Below are 17,518 nucleotides of genomic sequence, written 5' to 3' on the forward strand. Positions count from 1 at the left end.
TTTGCATGGAGATTCTGATATGACCACTTATCATACTTTTTTCTCTCATTTGCATTCTGTATTTTTAAAAAATAAAATAAATATTAAAAATATCATATTTGGTAGTGACCAAGAAAAGGCTATAGTAAAACCTATTCAGGAAATATTTAAATTTAATACTCATTTAATATGCACACGTCATTTAAAAGACAATATAAGAAAATATTTGTCGGAAAAACAAGGTGTAAATGCTGTTATGTCTAAAAAAATTATACAGGATATTTTTTCTTTTAATGGGATTTTATTTTCTCGGAATGACCAAATATATAATGAAAAATTAAACGATTTATACAATTATTGTAATAAAGAAAATTTAAATATTTTTTTGCTATATATAAAAAATAAATTTCAAAAAGTAATTTATGAACATGTTTACATTCCCCTAAAAAATAAAATAATAAATTGTTTATGGACAAATAACAACTGCGAATCTATGAACCATGTTTTAAAATCATATATAAACTGGAAACAACGTCCTTTAAAAGAATTAATCGAAAAAATTAAGGATATCACAATGTTACAAGAAAAAGAATTTAAAAGATCCTTCTCAGGAAAAGGAGAATATTTTTTAAATAATGAATATCGCAATTATTTAATACCCGAATCGATAGATTGTCATGATACATTAAATAATTTACTTAATAGTCAAAGCAAAGATAAATTACATTCATTAGATAAAACTTTATCTGTTTTAAAACCAAAAGGCTCAAAAAAACCACATCAGCGACGTAGAATTAAAGCAGAAAGGACTCGATAAAATATTTTTTATAAATTTTAATTCCTTATTTTTCCCCAATTTTCCCCTGCTCATAATCTATTTCATCAAAATATATAATTTTATTATCCTAAATGTATATTTAAATCTTCTCTGCCGAACAAATTATATTTTATGAACGCAATAATTATATTATAATAACATTATATATCAATTTGGTAAAAATAATTAATATGAATGAATAAAATGAATTACCATCGTTATTAATTTATCTGATTAATAAAAATTGCAAAATTTAAAAAAGACTACTAATTTTTTACCAAAATATAGATAATGCTATAAAAAAAATCATAAATATTTTAGTCATCATGAGAGAATATGGCGAAATTTATTAAACACATTCAAAAATATTATTTTTAAATTTTATAATTAAAAATTTAAAGACGCCATCTAGCGGATAGAATATTATTTCTTTTATTTTAATAAATAAAAAATGTTATGAGCAATTTTAATTTTATAAAAGTATTGAAGCTAAAATATCTAATAGATAATTTTTTACACCTGTCCAAACCTTTATCTTATTTATAAACTAATTAATTCTCAATTAATATTAGGAAAGTGAAAACCCACTGGAAAATGTTTGGAAATTTAATAAATAAATATAAGCCGAGCGATATTTAGTAATAAAAAATTTATTATGTAATTAGCCTAGTGGAAAATTCGATTAAATGACTTTACTATCTTAAGTAGACAACAAATTTTCTATGGAAAAGATTATAAATTGAAAAAAAGGGTGCGGTTTATCCGGTGCAACATTTATGGAAAACTAACAAGAATTGTTAATTATATAAATATATGTATTTTCTAGATCATACTACACTTGAATCATGGTCAGTACATAGATAGTTACATCTAAAGAAAGGTTTTGGTACTTGTGGAATCCTAATTATGGACATATATAGATCTGTAATGATCTTACATTTGTGAATCCCTTAGTTACACCTAAAGAAAGGTTATGGTATCTGTAGAACCCTAATTAAAGGACAGGTTTTTTAGAACTAATGATTTGCATCTATAAATCCCTTTTAAGGAAATAGCATTTATTAACTATAATATAGATAAATACATCTTTTTTACACATATAACTTTAAACTATAATAGTTACTTGTTCAAAAATTTAAAATAGCCAGTTTAAGCAAGAATGCACTTAAATATAAGAAAATAAGGAAACGCTTGGTTCTCTAAAGGGGATTATAATAATGCATATCATACAAATTCTATAACCAAATGATGCAATTTTATATAATAACAGGGCTCAAACTCTAATAAAACTTAATAAGTATATAGAAGCAACTGATTGTAATAGAACTATAAATTTAATTAATAAAAGTCTAACCCTGATTATAAAGATTATATCCATCTTAATCCTAATATTCTTAAAATATTGTCTAAATCCTATTTTAGAAGAGACCTATCTAGGTATGAATTGTTTAATGAATAAACTTCAAATTTCAGATATTGACAAAAATATGCAAATAAGTCAATGCATTGGAGATCTTAAGATGATTTTAGATTTTGAATCTAGCAATGTAATTATTAAGCAATATTGCAAAATTATCAAAAATCTTTTTGAAGTAGCAAATAGTGGAGAACCAACACTTGCTAATGTAGAAATGATTAATATTACCACCATTCTCTTCTAACAACTCAGAATGCACCTAAAAATTTATATCAATTTCTTAAAGATATGTCATTCTTATCTAAATTACAGATTAAAAATATAAATGATCAAATTTTGCTCTTTAAATATATCTCAAATATCAATCCAACCAATTATCCAGATAAAATTGGAAAATCCTTAGAATACTTAGAATTTATAATTAAAATTTTAAAATATAGTCAACTCTCAAAGAATCAAAGTACAAATAATTTTCCAATTGATGTTCTTGGTCATTTAGAACATTTGAGCAATATTAAAAGATTTTGATACTATTGCAACCCTTTTTTAAATAATTCAGATAAACAAAATATCAAAGAAATTTTATCGAACTGTGAATCAAATATATCTGATAAATCCCATAAGATAGAATTATAAAAATTTATTAATTATATAGTTTATGATAAATGTAAAAACTAATTCATGTTAAATACATTTCTTTAATATTAATCAACAATATTTGTCTATTATAATATAGCACTGTCTGTCTTTCAGGTTTGAATTTTCATTTGTTATACCATAACTGATGAATTGATAATTTGGGATTAGCTAATTGACATTTAATTTTAACTAGAAACTAAGAAAAAAAAATTGATATGGTAATGATTATCTCAAGTCCGTGAATAATAATGATAACGATTCCGGGCTCACTATAATAATGATAATGTGGTAAATAATGAGGATCCTGAGCATTGCTTGCTTACTACAAACAAGGATTTATGCAGACACTATTGACTCTAGAATGACGAGAATAATTGAAGGTAAAAAGAAGGAAAATATCAGACAAAGATAGTAAGCTCTTTTAGGATAATGGGTCTCAGGAATTGGGAATACAATTACAGGGAAGTTGGATGCCTCCTAATAGGACATGCTATATAGACATAACGTTATCTTACAAGGATATACATACCTAACATAAGAATTACTTTTTTTCCATCTCTAAAATATATGACCAGGCGTCAGGTACATTATTATTTATATTTGGTTACAACTTCTTAACACTATCTTGCCGGTAACGGAACTAATAGATCTCCTCTTTCTTACTCCTCTCTTCTTTACTATGCTAGCTGACTACATAGTGGTACCGTCCACTATAATAAAACGGATATACATCATGTATAGGATCTATATAGTAGTGAATATACTTGGTGCACGCTACAACTCCTGGTGGGTGATGAAATTGCACGAAGTGCAATTTCTGGCGTGGTAATGAATGAATGAATTAGCCTAGCGTAATTTAAATAATAAATGATTTATTATGTGGTTAACCGAGCCACATTTCCCAATCGAGCGATATTTACTAGCCGAGCGATATTTAGTAATAAATGATTTATTATGTGGTTAGCCGAGCGATATTTTCTAGCCGAGCGATATTTTCAGCCGAGCGATAAATAGAACCACCGATATAGATTGCTAAGATGATAAATTAAAAATTTAATGAAAATGTACCCTAGATAAATAACAATTGTCATAATAGTTGGTACATCTCCACTAAAATTTTATTTAAACATGTTAGCAATGCTTATTTTAGCCCATTTACGTCAAAAAAATTCGAAAAACTTTAAAAAACGATTATGACAATTGTCACTTATCTATCGTACATCTTCACTAAAATTTTATTTAAACATGTTAGTAATGCTTATTTTAGCCCATTTACGTCAAAAAAATTCGAAAAACTTTAAAAACAACGATTATGACAATTGTCACTTATCTATCGTACATCTTCACTAAAATTTTATAAATAACTATTCTTTTAAATATTAAACTTAAAATATTTAATAACTTTTGACTTCATTTACAATTTATTAATAATATTTGCAATAGACGAATGATTAAAATGTCATAAATGTCGATTTCTGATTTTCTATTTATGGTTTATGACATTTAAATTTTTTAACAATATTTATCATTATATAACTTTAAATGCCTACCAGTATCTTATATAGGAAAATTTAAATGACGCTTTTAGCTCAATTAAGTTTAAAATTAAAGATAATGTATTATACCCAAATTGACCAATTTTTTTACTTTTAGAGACCTCGATCTCAGCCGTTGTTTGGAGTTGGGGGCTAATAATTAATTTTTTTTAGTTATTATATCTTAGAAATTTTTCTAAGGGGGCGGGTTGAAAATAGTGTTTTTTTGTTAATTCATCACGGAATTCACCATATATATATATTTTTTAAAGAAAGATTATTGAAGTAGATAACTTTATTCTAATTTTGTCTTCCATTTTAATAAAATATAAGACTCATCAATTAGTTTTTTCAATATTTATAAATAGTATTTAAAATTCTTTTCATCCTTATAGTTACAAAAAAATGTTAGCTTTTTTTTCGTTATTTAGAGACATGCGATCTGTAGTAGAGCCCTATTATTTCCTCTCCTGATCATTAATCTTACCATTTATAAATATTTGTTTGAATTTGGTTTTAGGGAATTTTAAACTTTACTAATTATCGCGATCAAAATATTAATACTGCAAAATGCCAGAAAAGTAAATGTTTGATTGAACTTAAATTTTAAAAAAGGTTTAATTACGAATATTATCAAAGATTTACGAATAATTCCTTTTACGATATTTATTAGAGAATTTTTTTTACGAATAACAATTTAAAATTTGTAATAAATAACTCAATTTAATAAAACCTCTTAAAATTACTATTCACTTTTAAATGGGTGACTCCGAAATATGACTTTGTTACGGTCCTGATAAGATACTATTCATTTATTTGAGGATAAAATCTCGCGCTTAAGGATTTAAGGTTTATAAAATCTTTTTTTCACATATTGCTTTAAAAACAGTTTGGTGATATGTAACCTCTATCCCTTTTCTCAAGTAGTCAGAGAACCTGATGTAGCAATGGATGTAGCTATAGAAAACATAGATATAGGAGGTATTACTTTGATCAGGGCGGCGGCTAAGAATTTTGAAAGAGTCACCGTACTTTGCGATGTAAAGGATTATGAGAGGGTTTTGGACGAAATTAAAACCTATAAAGGCAAAACCACACTACAAACAAGACAGGAATTGGCTTTAAAGGTTGAATAATGCATATTAAAGTCTTTTCTCTGAATATATAGAAATATACTCTATTTTAACCACTTATATGATTTACTTATAGAGATAATTCATAACTTTGCTATCAATAATCGAATTTCAAATATTTTTTATATTTTAACTTGTCATCTGTTAACAGCTACGTTCAACAAATACTTATATATTATTAATTTATTCCTTATCTTAATTAACTAGGCATTCACTTGCACTGCTGATTACGATGATAAAATATCTGATTTTTTTCGTAAACGATTTAGAGATTCAACTTATCAAATTGATTTGAGGTATGGGATGAACCCAAGTCAAAAACCTGCTCAAATCTTCAGTTCAAACCACGAATTGCCATTTAAAGGTTATCCAAACATTTTTAATATAAGCTAGAAATCGTTTGATTATATTTTATTATTATTATATTTAGAAAATCGACTTGACATTGATATTTTAAATATAAAATTTAGGTAATAAAGTGGAATTATTATCGCTTATAAATATGACGTAATGTGTCAAAAATTTGATTTATATGATAATCATAAATATCTATTTATTTTAAAGCTAACTGAAATTAAATTTTTTTTTTAGTTTGAAATCACTCAATGATAAAGCGAGTAGATTGTCGCTCGAAAATTAGAATGATACTTCTTTTTTTTATTATAGTTTTAAATTATTAATTTTTTAGATTCTTCCATAAATAATTACTAATATAAAAATATTGCATTCATTTTGTGCTTTTATTTTTACAAAAAAAATAACTTTAATAACTATACTTTTTTTGAAAATAACTGATACATTTAGTTTGTTACTATGAATATTTGCATTATCTTTATATGATGATTTCCCAAATTTAATTACATTGTTTATCAAATATGATGCCTCACTTACATCAAGCTCTCCTTTAAAACATTTTTTATAATCTAGGGAAGCTTATTTTTTTTAAAAAACTCACCCCTTTTAGACAATATTTAAAAAAAAATAGATTAGCGTTAAACTCAATAAAAATTTATTAAGCCACATTAATTTAATATTATATTGTGTTAATTTTATATTTTTTCGGTGCTAATAAATATTGTGGTATTTTTTTTTCAGCGTAAATAAATATTACATTGTGATGTATTTTTATTTTCAGTGCAATTATTTTTTTTATATAATTTGTTTTCATTTAATTGATTAAAATTTTAAATCGTAAAATATATTTTTATATAAAAAAATTATCTTAGGAATATAATTTATAAAGTATTTTATAATGTAACGAGTTAATTTTTGAAATAGCTAGTTACTTAAAATAAATAAATAACGAGTTACTCTTTTAAGAAAAATAATATTTTTCTACGCCATTAGCTATCATTATTTCCGATAAAAATGAGAAAATCAAAAAAATAAATTAGAATAATTTATATATAATTTACCAATTTTAACCTTGAAAAAAATATTAAAAATTAGTATTGAATGGAGCCCCTGGTTATATAAATTTACTGGACGCCTTAAATTCTTGGCAATTGGTGAAAGAACTTAAAGGCGCCTTGAATATACCGGCAGCAGCTTCATTTAAACACGTTAGTCCAGCAGGTAATATAATTTTTTTTAAAAATAATAATCTCATTATTATCTTGGCCCTTTAAGGTTGTTTTCTCTTATTTTTAATACCTATTGACCAAAATGCAACTTATACACCATAAAGTGACCACTTTGAGATTTTAAAACGACTTCAATAAAATCAGGCCGGTCTATCTTTTGATATTGGTATTCGGCCCGATCTCAGTCCTTGATCCTCACTAATATTTAATAATAAATATATAAAAACGAAGCACAAATTGTCATTTATTAATTTTACTAATATTAAATAAAATTCATAAAGGCGAATACATAAGTTTTAATTGATAAGATGCATTTATTAAAAATTTCCTAAGTAAAAATATTAATGATTGCAAAATATGTAATATTTATTAAAATAAAAAAATACGAGAAACTTTAAAGAATAAATTTAATTTAATTTTAATCATTTAATAGTCAGGGTTGAAAAGACCGGAACCTATTAAAAATCTTTTAATATCGTTTTTATTTATTCCGAACTTTGGCCTTTCATTAAATATTGACATGTGGATATACATAATTTTTATTGTTACTCTATTTCACTTATAAATTATAAGGTGTCGGTATTGGTGTGCCATTCAATGAAGAAGATGCAAAAGTTTTCATGGTTGAAGATCTATTAGAACGATTAACTCCTATTGCTTTCGCTTATGCCAGAGCCAGAGGTATCTTGTAGTTTTTATATCACTCACAACAATGAAACTCCCCATAAATTGTCATCGACTCCTTTTAAACTTTTGGTATATAAATTTTTCAAAACGATTGCGGAAACTTAGTAAGGATTATTAAGAGAATCTTATTAGATCCTATTTATAGATATTTATATTAGCATTTTAAAAAATAAACAAAACAGGTTCTGATAGAATGTCATCTTATGGGGATTTTATAGCACTATCCGATACATGCGACTTTATAACGGCCAAAATAATATCCAGAGAAGTTATATTTAATTAAATTTATTAATATAATTGACGGAATGACTCACAAGGGATGTGGTAATTTGGGCCCTCACATCTGGCCCATTGGTGTTCTTGAGAGGGAGGGATCGACGATGGTCGTTATTAGGCGAGGTATCAGATATAGAGGGATCCATTTTCTTTCTTGGTTTAGAATCCTATTAATAATAGTGCTTAGAATAAATGTAAAAAAAACATGGCAAACGAGGAAATCCTTTTAAATTATCCTTTTTAATTTAACAACCTATTTGATGCATTGTTATTTCCACTGTAACTGCATCCATATAAAACCTAAATTAAATAATAATCAGCCGTTAAGAAAAATAATCGTTAGGAGTAAACCTCTGATGGGTTCTGCCCCTTTCAATAAAACAAAATATAACCCTAACTAAAAAATTATTTAAAAGTACTTAAGGGAACCATCCCTATCGAAGTACGAAAACAAATATTTGTTATAAAAGGAAACATTTTATTAAGCTAATTTTTACATAATTTTATCAAGGGATTATATCAGAGAACTGCGGAAGTACTAATTGTCCGCCTGGCCCGGTTTGTTAAAAAAATATTTTTAGGCCCGGCCCCGATTTAAATTATTTTTTATTTTTAGGCCCAGCTCGATTTTTATATTTTCAGGCTATGCCCATATTATTTAAAGAAAAATTTCGGGCCTGTTTTTTTAATAAAATATACCAATTCAGCATTCCATTTGTTTTTTCAGCGAATATTTTGCAATTTATGTTTTATAATGTATATTTTTGATTTACTAAAAATATTAATTATAGTCAATGTAATATATCATTATATGATATTATTTTAAAATATATTATATATTTATTATTACACATGATAATGTCGAACAATATTCGGCCCACCCTGAGATTTACAATTTTTGGGTTGGCCCGGCCCGAGTTTATAGGAAATGGCCTGACCTTGGTTGTTGAATTTTTTTTCTAGGCCCGGACTTGGCATATTTAACTTTTTTTGCCAAGTTTTAGTCTGGTGCACGTCTCTGATACAAACTATATAAAAAAAGCCTTTATATAATATTTTTCTAAGCAATTGCAACAAGAAATAAATACTCTCTTTGTAATTTACACAAAAATAGTCCTTTAAATTTTTAAAAAAAGTCTGCCTGGACCCCTTAATTTTTTTTGTTAGTATTTTCCGGCCATCACGTTTTTAATATCTATATCTAATTTTATTTCCTCTATGTTTTTGATATCTGTATCATGTATTTTTAATTGCATCATAAAAATAATTTGCTTATTTTTTTGTAAATTTATATTTAGTGTTGTTAAACGGTTCGATTTAAGCCAATTTTAAAAACGTATAATTCAATATTTTATCCAGAAAAATATCTCAAGCCTGAATATTTTGCTCATAGATGGCCCAATGGTCTAGACTAGAGGTCTGCATTGGGCGAAGTTTCGGTCCGCCCACCAACGCCCTCCCATCTAAGTGGGCGGGTTAAGAAATTTAAATTTTTTGTTCAAAAACAAATAAAGAAAAATCATATAAATGATCAATAATAATATTTCTTTTTTTAGTTCCAATCGTTTTTTTTAAGTGAAGAACACTTTACTAGTTTTTCTACATCTTTATCTAATTCTTCACACCATATATAATGTCTCGTAATGGATTTCATTGATTTAATACCCGGATGTCCCGTATGCAATATATGTAAAACTCTTTTTTGAAGTGAGTACGAATGATTGATCTGCCATTCCAAAATAAAATACCGTCATCATTTTCTATTTCATCTATTATTGTTCTAAAAGCTTGTAATTCTGGTGCTTGATTTTGTATATTTGTACATTTCTTAAAATTGGATCTTTTGCGGTTTCCTCTCTAAGTTCTTTTCTTGAGAGAGTTAATGTGTCATAATTAAGATTTCCTATATTTTTCACTGTTTTATTTTCGCTTTCTATCATCATTTTTTTCTATTGGGTTTCGCGATAAAGCATCTGCAATTATATTATTAGCGCCATTCTTGTACATTATATCATAATCATATGCAGATAATTTATAAGCCCAACGTAATAATCTTTGGTTTGTTAATGAGCTTAAATCTCTGCTATTACCAGGTTTGTGGTCTGTTCATATTTTAAATTTTGGTCCATACAAATAGTTATGAAATTTTTCTACGCCGTTTATTATTGCTTTTGCTTCTTTGTCTATTTTAGAATAATTCTTTTCAGAGTCTTGATTCTTGAGGTGTAAGCTATTGGAAATTTGTTACCATTATCATATTTTTGCATGAGTCCAGCTCCAAATCCTTGGTTAGATGCATCTGTTTCTAATATTAACTCGAGGTTCGGTTTATAAAACTGTATAGTTTTTGTTCTGTTACTATTCCGCAGGGATCCGAACCGAACCATTAAACCGCTAAAAACCGGTATTTTTTATTGAACCTGAACCGAACCTGAACCGCTAAAAAATTTCTAGCCTAACAAAACCGAACCTCTAAAATCCCTCTGAACCGGTTCGAGTCTCATAATTTTATATTTATAAAATAATGTGTAAGTTATTACTAGTATATTGCAAAAATTTAAATATATTCGAATTGTTTTAAAGATTATTATCAATCACATTTGATTGATAAGTGTCAGTCATAATTTTTATAAACTTTTGTATATTGCCATTTTACAACATTTTTAAAATATTTTAAGCTTATAAATTATGATGACTAGAGAAAAATTAAATCCAATTATAAATTATTTACATATAGTATTATAAATGACACATCAAATCTGATATACTACTGGCAGTGCCAGCTACCCAAATTAGTATGGAAAGATGTTTTTCAACTATTAAATTTACATTATCTTCTTATAGATGTAATTTGAGTGAGATGAATTTTGAAATTGTGCGGCTTAATAAAAAATTTTTAAATAATTGTTCATATTAAAATTAATCATTGATATTTGTTATATTTATAATTTAAATGTTATTTTTTAAGGAAATGAAGGTTTTATATATGTGTTTTTTATTTTAATTATGAAATAAAAAAAATTCTTCCCTATAAATAATTCGAATGTAGGTTTGAATATAAAAGTGTTCAAACCGGTTTTAAAAGTTCGAACCGAACCTATATTTTTATTTTTTGCGACCCGAACCTAAACCTTGAACCGTTAATTTTATCCGAACCTGAACCGAACCGATATTCGTTTCGGTTTGGATCCCTGCATTCCGAATAGCATGAAAACGATTACAAAAATAGCATGATGTTTTATTTTGGAATGGCAGATTAATCATTCCGTACTCACTTCAAAAAAGAGTTTTACATATTTTGCATACTGGACATCCGGATCTTCTTAAGGAAGAAGATATATTTCAAACGGATATCCTACTTTGGTGGAAACGACAAGAAAGAGATTTGCCAAAGCTATCAAGAATAGCAAGAAAAATATTGGCAATTCCTGCAACTAATGCTTCTTCTAAACGAGGATTATGCATTGCTGGAAGGTTTTCAGAACAAAGAAGAACGTGTTTGAATCCCGAAAATGTCGATTCATTATTATTTTTGCATTATAATTACATATAATATCAATTTTATATTTATATTTTTTTCATAAATATTCTATTTGATCAAATAAATTCTCCATAATTTAAATTAATTATTTTTTTTATAAAATTTATTGCCTAAATTATAAACTTTTTGTAAAGGTGTAATGCTGAAATATTTTTATTAAATGCTTAAAAAATTGAAAGAATGGCCATAATTAAATTTATAAGCGTTAAAAAAAACCCGCTCGCCCAGCCCGCCCATAGTTTTCAAAAATATATATACCCGCCCGCCCCGCCCATTTGTCTAAAATTCTTACCCGCCCGCCCATTAGTCCAAAATTTTTAACCCGCCCGCCCATTATTTTTTAATCCAAGCCCGCTTATAATTTATAATCAAATTTGTGTTATTAGAAATTGTCAATATTTTATAGTCACTAGTTCTAATAAATTTATAAAACTTAAGAAAAAGATTCTTAAATAACTGAGAATAATTCTAACCCCCTTTTCCCCCCATAGCGAATTCCTGCATACGCGCCTTTTACTATATATTATATTTATATTTTATAAATTGATTTTATATAATAAAACGTATTATTTAAAATATTTCTTAAATTTTAATTTTAACGATTATACTACCATAAAAAAATAAATTTTTAAATATTCCTTTAAATAACTTTTCTTAACGAAGGTAAAGAAAAACGTAAAAAAAGTTTCTAAAGTAAAATAAAAAATACACAAAGGAGAAGAAAAGAGGAAATATTAATAACTAAGAAAAGTTTCCTGACAAAAATAAAAAGCTCCAATTCACAAATGTTTTATTTATCTTTCCTAAAATTTGATATATGCAAATTTTTCATCTATATTTTTTAATATTTTAATCATTTAAATAAATATGTAATATAATTTATAAGATAAATACATATAAATTACTATTACCATATAGGTTTCAGATGGCATAATTGCACCAGATTTTACTCAAGAAGCTTTGGAACTTTTATCTAGGAAGAAAAATGACGGATATTGCATATTAAAAGTTTATAAATATTTTTTTTAAAAATATTGTATGCATTGCAGAACCATGAGTAGCAATGTAATTAGTCTGTGATTAGCCATCTTAATGGTTTGCTTTAAATAGAATTTGATCGTCACTTATTTGGCTTAATTTTTTCCTTAATAATGTGATAATTTTAAGGAATTCCTCACTAAAAACACCAAGAGTATTGGTGGCAGATTAGATAAAATATGTTAGCAATGTCTGAATATTTATTTATTTTCAAGATTCTCTGCTAAACTAATTGCTGAGGCATTTCTGTCGAATCATGCCGAAAAATTTATGTAAGTGTAATTCGAGCAACTGAAGACCAGGGTATTAAACTGATACCATTGGGTCTTGTAATGTTCCTTGAGCATAAGATGATTGGATTCTACGGTATTGGGATACTGGCCCTTTTAAGAGCTTTTAAGATTAAGTATGTTTGTATGGCATGGGCGGTGACCTTTAGAGAATCTTCAATGTAAAAGATGGTAGTATTCTTTGAAATAAGATTCTGGTCTTCCATTTTCTCGGGATTACACTTGTATCGATTTTGATAGCAGTAAGTTTAGCAAAAATCTTGTAAATAAATAAATGTTTAGACATCGGTAACGTATTTATCCCACTTGTCACCAATAATCTTGGTGTTTTTGGTAAGAATTCTTAAATTTATCCCATTATTAGGGAGAGAATTAAGCCATTACGATGGGTATTATTCAAAGTAATTGCATTGCTATCCATAGTCTAGCCTCGAAGTAACCCTGTCTCACCTTTGCTATTACCTAATTTAATTGTTTTTTTAAATTTATATTATATAGTTTTTTTATGTGTACTTTGTTTTAAATTCTATTAAATATAAATAAATAAATGAAGATTGTTTTGAAAATTTATATACTAATTGCTTTAAAGCTTAATCAATTTATAATTATGTGTATAAATGTTATTAGATGGATCCTACTTATGAACCGGAAGTTATGGAACGAAAAATCCTGTATGGTTTAACCCTGGAACAACCTAGAAATAAAACTAAAATCGATAAAAATTTCTTTTCACAAATAATGTCGAAAAATATAGAAGTAATTTGATAGTTATTTTTTAATTTCCTTATTTCAACTGCATTTAAAAAAATGAACATAACTATTTAAGGCACGACTACACACCACACCAAGTTTGGTATGGTTTAAACTTCATCTTATATTTTGAAAATATCTGGTTACAACTGAAAAAACAAAGATAAGTAATGGTTTGAACAAGCTTGTTAAGCTATCCTTCTAAAAGGATCGAATTCCGATTTTTTAAAATGAATCGAAATTTAGGATCTACTTTTTTTTAAAAAGGATAATGATACTTTTTTTATTTTATAAATTTCTGAAGAAAATTTATGCTCGATACAAAATTAACTAATAGAAAAATAAATTAAATATAGTGTAAATTTATTGTAATAGAATTATTTAACAATAATAATATATTTATAATCAAAATTACCTTTTAATAATAAAATTTTTTGCGAAATTGTTATCATTCAAACATCCCCATCTTTTAAGTTAGCTTTATATAATCGCTCCACCTGCAGGTTTTTCAAATGGGTAATTAATCTTTCTTCTAAGAAATAATAATTAACATTATTATATGTAGCTGAAGAATAGGTAAACGGTCTCATTTTTATCTGCCACTTTAATAACTGTACGTGTATTATCTTTTAATCTATAATAGACATTAGTAAGAACCTAAAATAATTTATTTTATTTATAACTCAATAAAATTTTTATTTAAAACTTCTTTATTTAAAAAAATATTTATATATTGAAAAAAAATTCATATAAAACATAAAAACTAATAAAATTTGTAGGTTGCAAATCAAATTCTTAAATTGTCTTGATAAAATTTATTAGAAAAAATAGAAAATATGGCGAAGGATGCTAAAATATAGTGGAGTTATTTAGGTTTTTTTTAAAAAATAATATTTTAATTTTATTTATATACTTTTTAAGTAAAAAAAATAAATTTTTAAAAGGATGATTATTTAAAAAAATCACTATCCTCAATTTAATTGAAAATTAAAAATCCGGGTAAATTCTCAAAATTAAGATCGAATCCAAGATCGTCGAACTTTTGATCTATCTTTTAATAACTCTGGGTTTAAATATAGAATAAAAAACAAGTAAAATCTAATTTTTTTAGAAATTTGTTTACATAAAAACGATAGCTGAAATTGTAAATGAATGAATATTTTTATAAATATGTAACTATAATTGAAATAAAATATGTTATAACAACAAAATTTCAAAAGAAAACATTTAGAGCTCTCAATTACTCCTTCTTAGGCATCATCATCTAAATTTATTTGATTAGGCAGATAATTCTAAACCATTTTATCTATTATAATTATAATTGTTAACATGATTATTCATTATATTTAAAACGTAGTTGTTTCATTATTTTTCGATAATTCTCCTTTATTCCTCTAAATGCACTTTATATGCTTGAACGAAGAAATTATTTTTTTCAAAATCAACATTTCTCTAATTATATTGAATAAAGCCCTCCCTCCCCCCCTTTTTTTTATCAGGTGAGATAATATTTAAAAATCAATAACGTTAAATAATAAAAATTGTAGAATTTTTTTTTAACAATTAGGAAATCATGGTGAGAGATATAGCTATTTACTAGAACACCAATAGCCACTTCCAACTATTTATAGTAGCAGTTATTTTATTATATAGGATAAAGTAAATTTTTGGGCACATTTATAGTTTTATTTTGTTAAATACTTTTTTCTTTAAAAATTCTGACTATTCACCAGTTATTGCCTCATTTAAGTGATATTAATATTTTTGAACATTCTTTTCACCAATATCATTTTTCTTTCAAATATTACTGCATCATTATAAAACACAAAGGGATATATGAGAAATTTGTGTGGGAGAATAGGCTTCTCAAAACGTTTGTGATTAAATTTAAACCTAATTAAAACTTTGTATCATGCATAAATTTTTATATTTAATATTAATTTCTGCAATTTGTTGTTGCCTTTACCTTCATTTGCGTAACCCATTTTTCCTGAGTATTTTAAAAATGTCATTCATGACGAGTTGATTAATGAAATTATTTCTCATAATCTATAAACAGTTATCTGATGCTGCTTTGAGTGATTTGATAATAGCCACAATATCCCTAAAATTTACTCAATCAAATTCTGTGTGTTATGCCAAAGATGGTCAGACTATAGGGATAGGAGCAGGTCAACAATCGAGGATTCACTGCACCAGATTGGCCGGAGATAAAGCTGACAATTGGTAATATATAAATAAGTATTGTTCATTAAGTTTTCTTTTAGTTTGTTAAATTATTTTAATAAATATAAGATTTGAAAATATATTTTGAATATTCTTTATTTCGAGCCTCTCAAAAATTAAATTTATATAATTTTTTTTTCTGCAAAAGAATTAAAATGACCTATTTTGTATTTAATAAATTTGGGTTTAGTTACTAGCGTTAATTTTTTTTTTTTGAAATTACATTTTTTAACTATCACATTTTTGCGAAAATATAATTATTGTAAATTCTTATATTTTTGGAATGTAACGACTAAAATTATTTACTATTTAATTTATTAAATAATACATTATATTTCATTATCATCATCTGATTCAACATTTAAAATGACTACATTAAATATAATGTCTCGCTTACATTAAGGCGCTTTTATAGTTTATTTAGTCTAGGTATTTTTGGAGAAAACTAAGTGTGCCTTATAAATCAAATTTTGAGAATAGTGTATTTCTAAGGTCAAATAAAAATTTATCAAGCCCAATTTTGTACGAAAATATATATTATATTGGGATAGTATGACAATTTTTTCAATTCAAATAAATCTTTTTTTAGTGCAATTGTTTCTATATTCAAATTTATTTTTACTTAAATTCCTTTGGTTTAAATTTTTCGCAAAACTATTATTTATAATAAAAAATGTATAAATAATTTACGTATTGTTACTTTTCAAAAGTATATAAATACTTTCTTAGTTAACAGATTACATCCGCTATTTTTAGTAAGATTTGACAAAAATCAAACCAAATGTTAATTTAATTTTTTTTTCTCTTTAGCTTTCACCTGGTGGTAAGCTCCTTCAACATCTCTCTCCACTTTATGTTATTCATACAATCTCTTATCTAATTTATACTTCTTTATATTGGCTCTAACTTTATGGCCCCATTGAAGTTTTGGCCTTCCTCTTTTACGTTTGCCCATCACTTCCAAACTCTCAACCTTATTTCCTATGTAGTTCATAGGCCTTCTCATTGTGTGCCCATACCACCTAAGTCTGTTTACCATTAACTTAGTTTTAATGTTAATTTAATACATGTATATTAATATTTAAACTTTTAATCCTTAAATTTTATAATAGGTGGTTACGGCATCATCCAAAAGTTTTAGGGCTGAAATTTAAAGAAGGCACTAAAAGAGCCGAAAAAATTAATGCCATTGATGCTTACATTACTCAAGAGATAGAGGTATCTAATTCTATTTAAATGAATGTTTATAATATAATGTTTATGAGGGAAAATGTTATCTCTATCTCCTATTGGTATTAATTCTATTAACTAATTCAATCAATTCCACTTATTAATAATATAAAAAGTTTATTAAGCTAACGTAATATCATATGATACAGAATATTACAGATCAACAATGGTGTAAGGTTTTGAAAGAAATTCCTCAAGAACTGACCTTAGTAAAATAATCATTATAATTTTACGTTTTGAATTTCTTTATTAAAGCACGAAAAAGTGGAGTGGAATAAAAAATTGAACGGTGTAATCCTTAGTTCAGATGCATTTTTTCCTTTTAGAGATAGTATTGATAGAGCTGTAAATGTGAGTCTATCATAATATTATATAAA

The 17,518-nt window shown here is 25.9% G+C and overlaps 1 protein-coding gene across 1 annotated transcript in view; it reads left to right on the forward strand.

The window, feature by feature from the left end:
- Nucleotides 1–17,518, forward strand: part of LOC135929781 (bifunctional purine biosynthesis protein ATIC-like) — a 34,338-nt gene that overhangs the window by 16,350 nt on the left and 470 nt on the right. Inside the window, exons 4-14 of the mRNA XM_065466492.1 lie at nt 5,277–5,514; nt 5,728–5,884; nt 6,970–7,095; nt 7,677–7,784; nt 7,973–8,058; nt 12,526–12,615; nt 13,563–13,691; nt 15,745–15,911; nt 17,024–17,129; nt 17,291–17,350; nt 17,397–17,492. Coding sequence (XP_065322564.1) covers nt 5,277–5,514; nt 5,728–5,884; nt 6,970–7,095; nt 7,677–7,784; nt 7,973–8,058; nt 12,526–12,615; nt 13,563–13,691; nt 15,745–15,911; nt 17,024–17,129; nt 17,291–17,350; nt 17,397–17,492 — 1,363 coding nt within the window. The remainder of the gene's footprint in view (nt 1–5,276; nt 5,515–5,727; nt 5,885–6,969; nt 7,096–7,676; nt 7,785–7,972; nt 8,059–12,525; nt 12,616–13,562; nt 13,692–15,744; nt 15,912–17,023; nt 17,130–17,290; nt 17,351–17,396; nt 17,493–17,518) is intronic.

Source organism: Gordionus sp. m RMFG-2023, chromosome 5, assembly GCF_954871325.1.
Source record: "Gordionus sp. m RMFG-2023 chromosome 5, tfGorSpeb1-WG-v2, whole genome shotgun sequence".
Classification (NCBI taxonomy): Eukaryota; Metazoa; Nematomorpha; class Gordioida; order Chordodea; family Parachordodidae; genus Gordionus; species Gordionus sp. m RMFG-2023.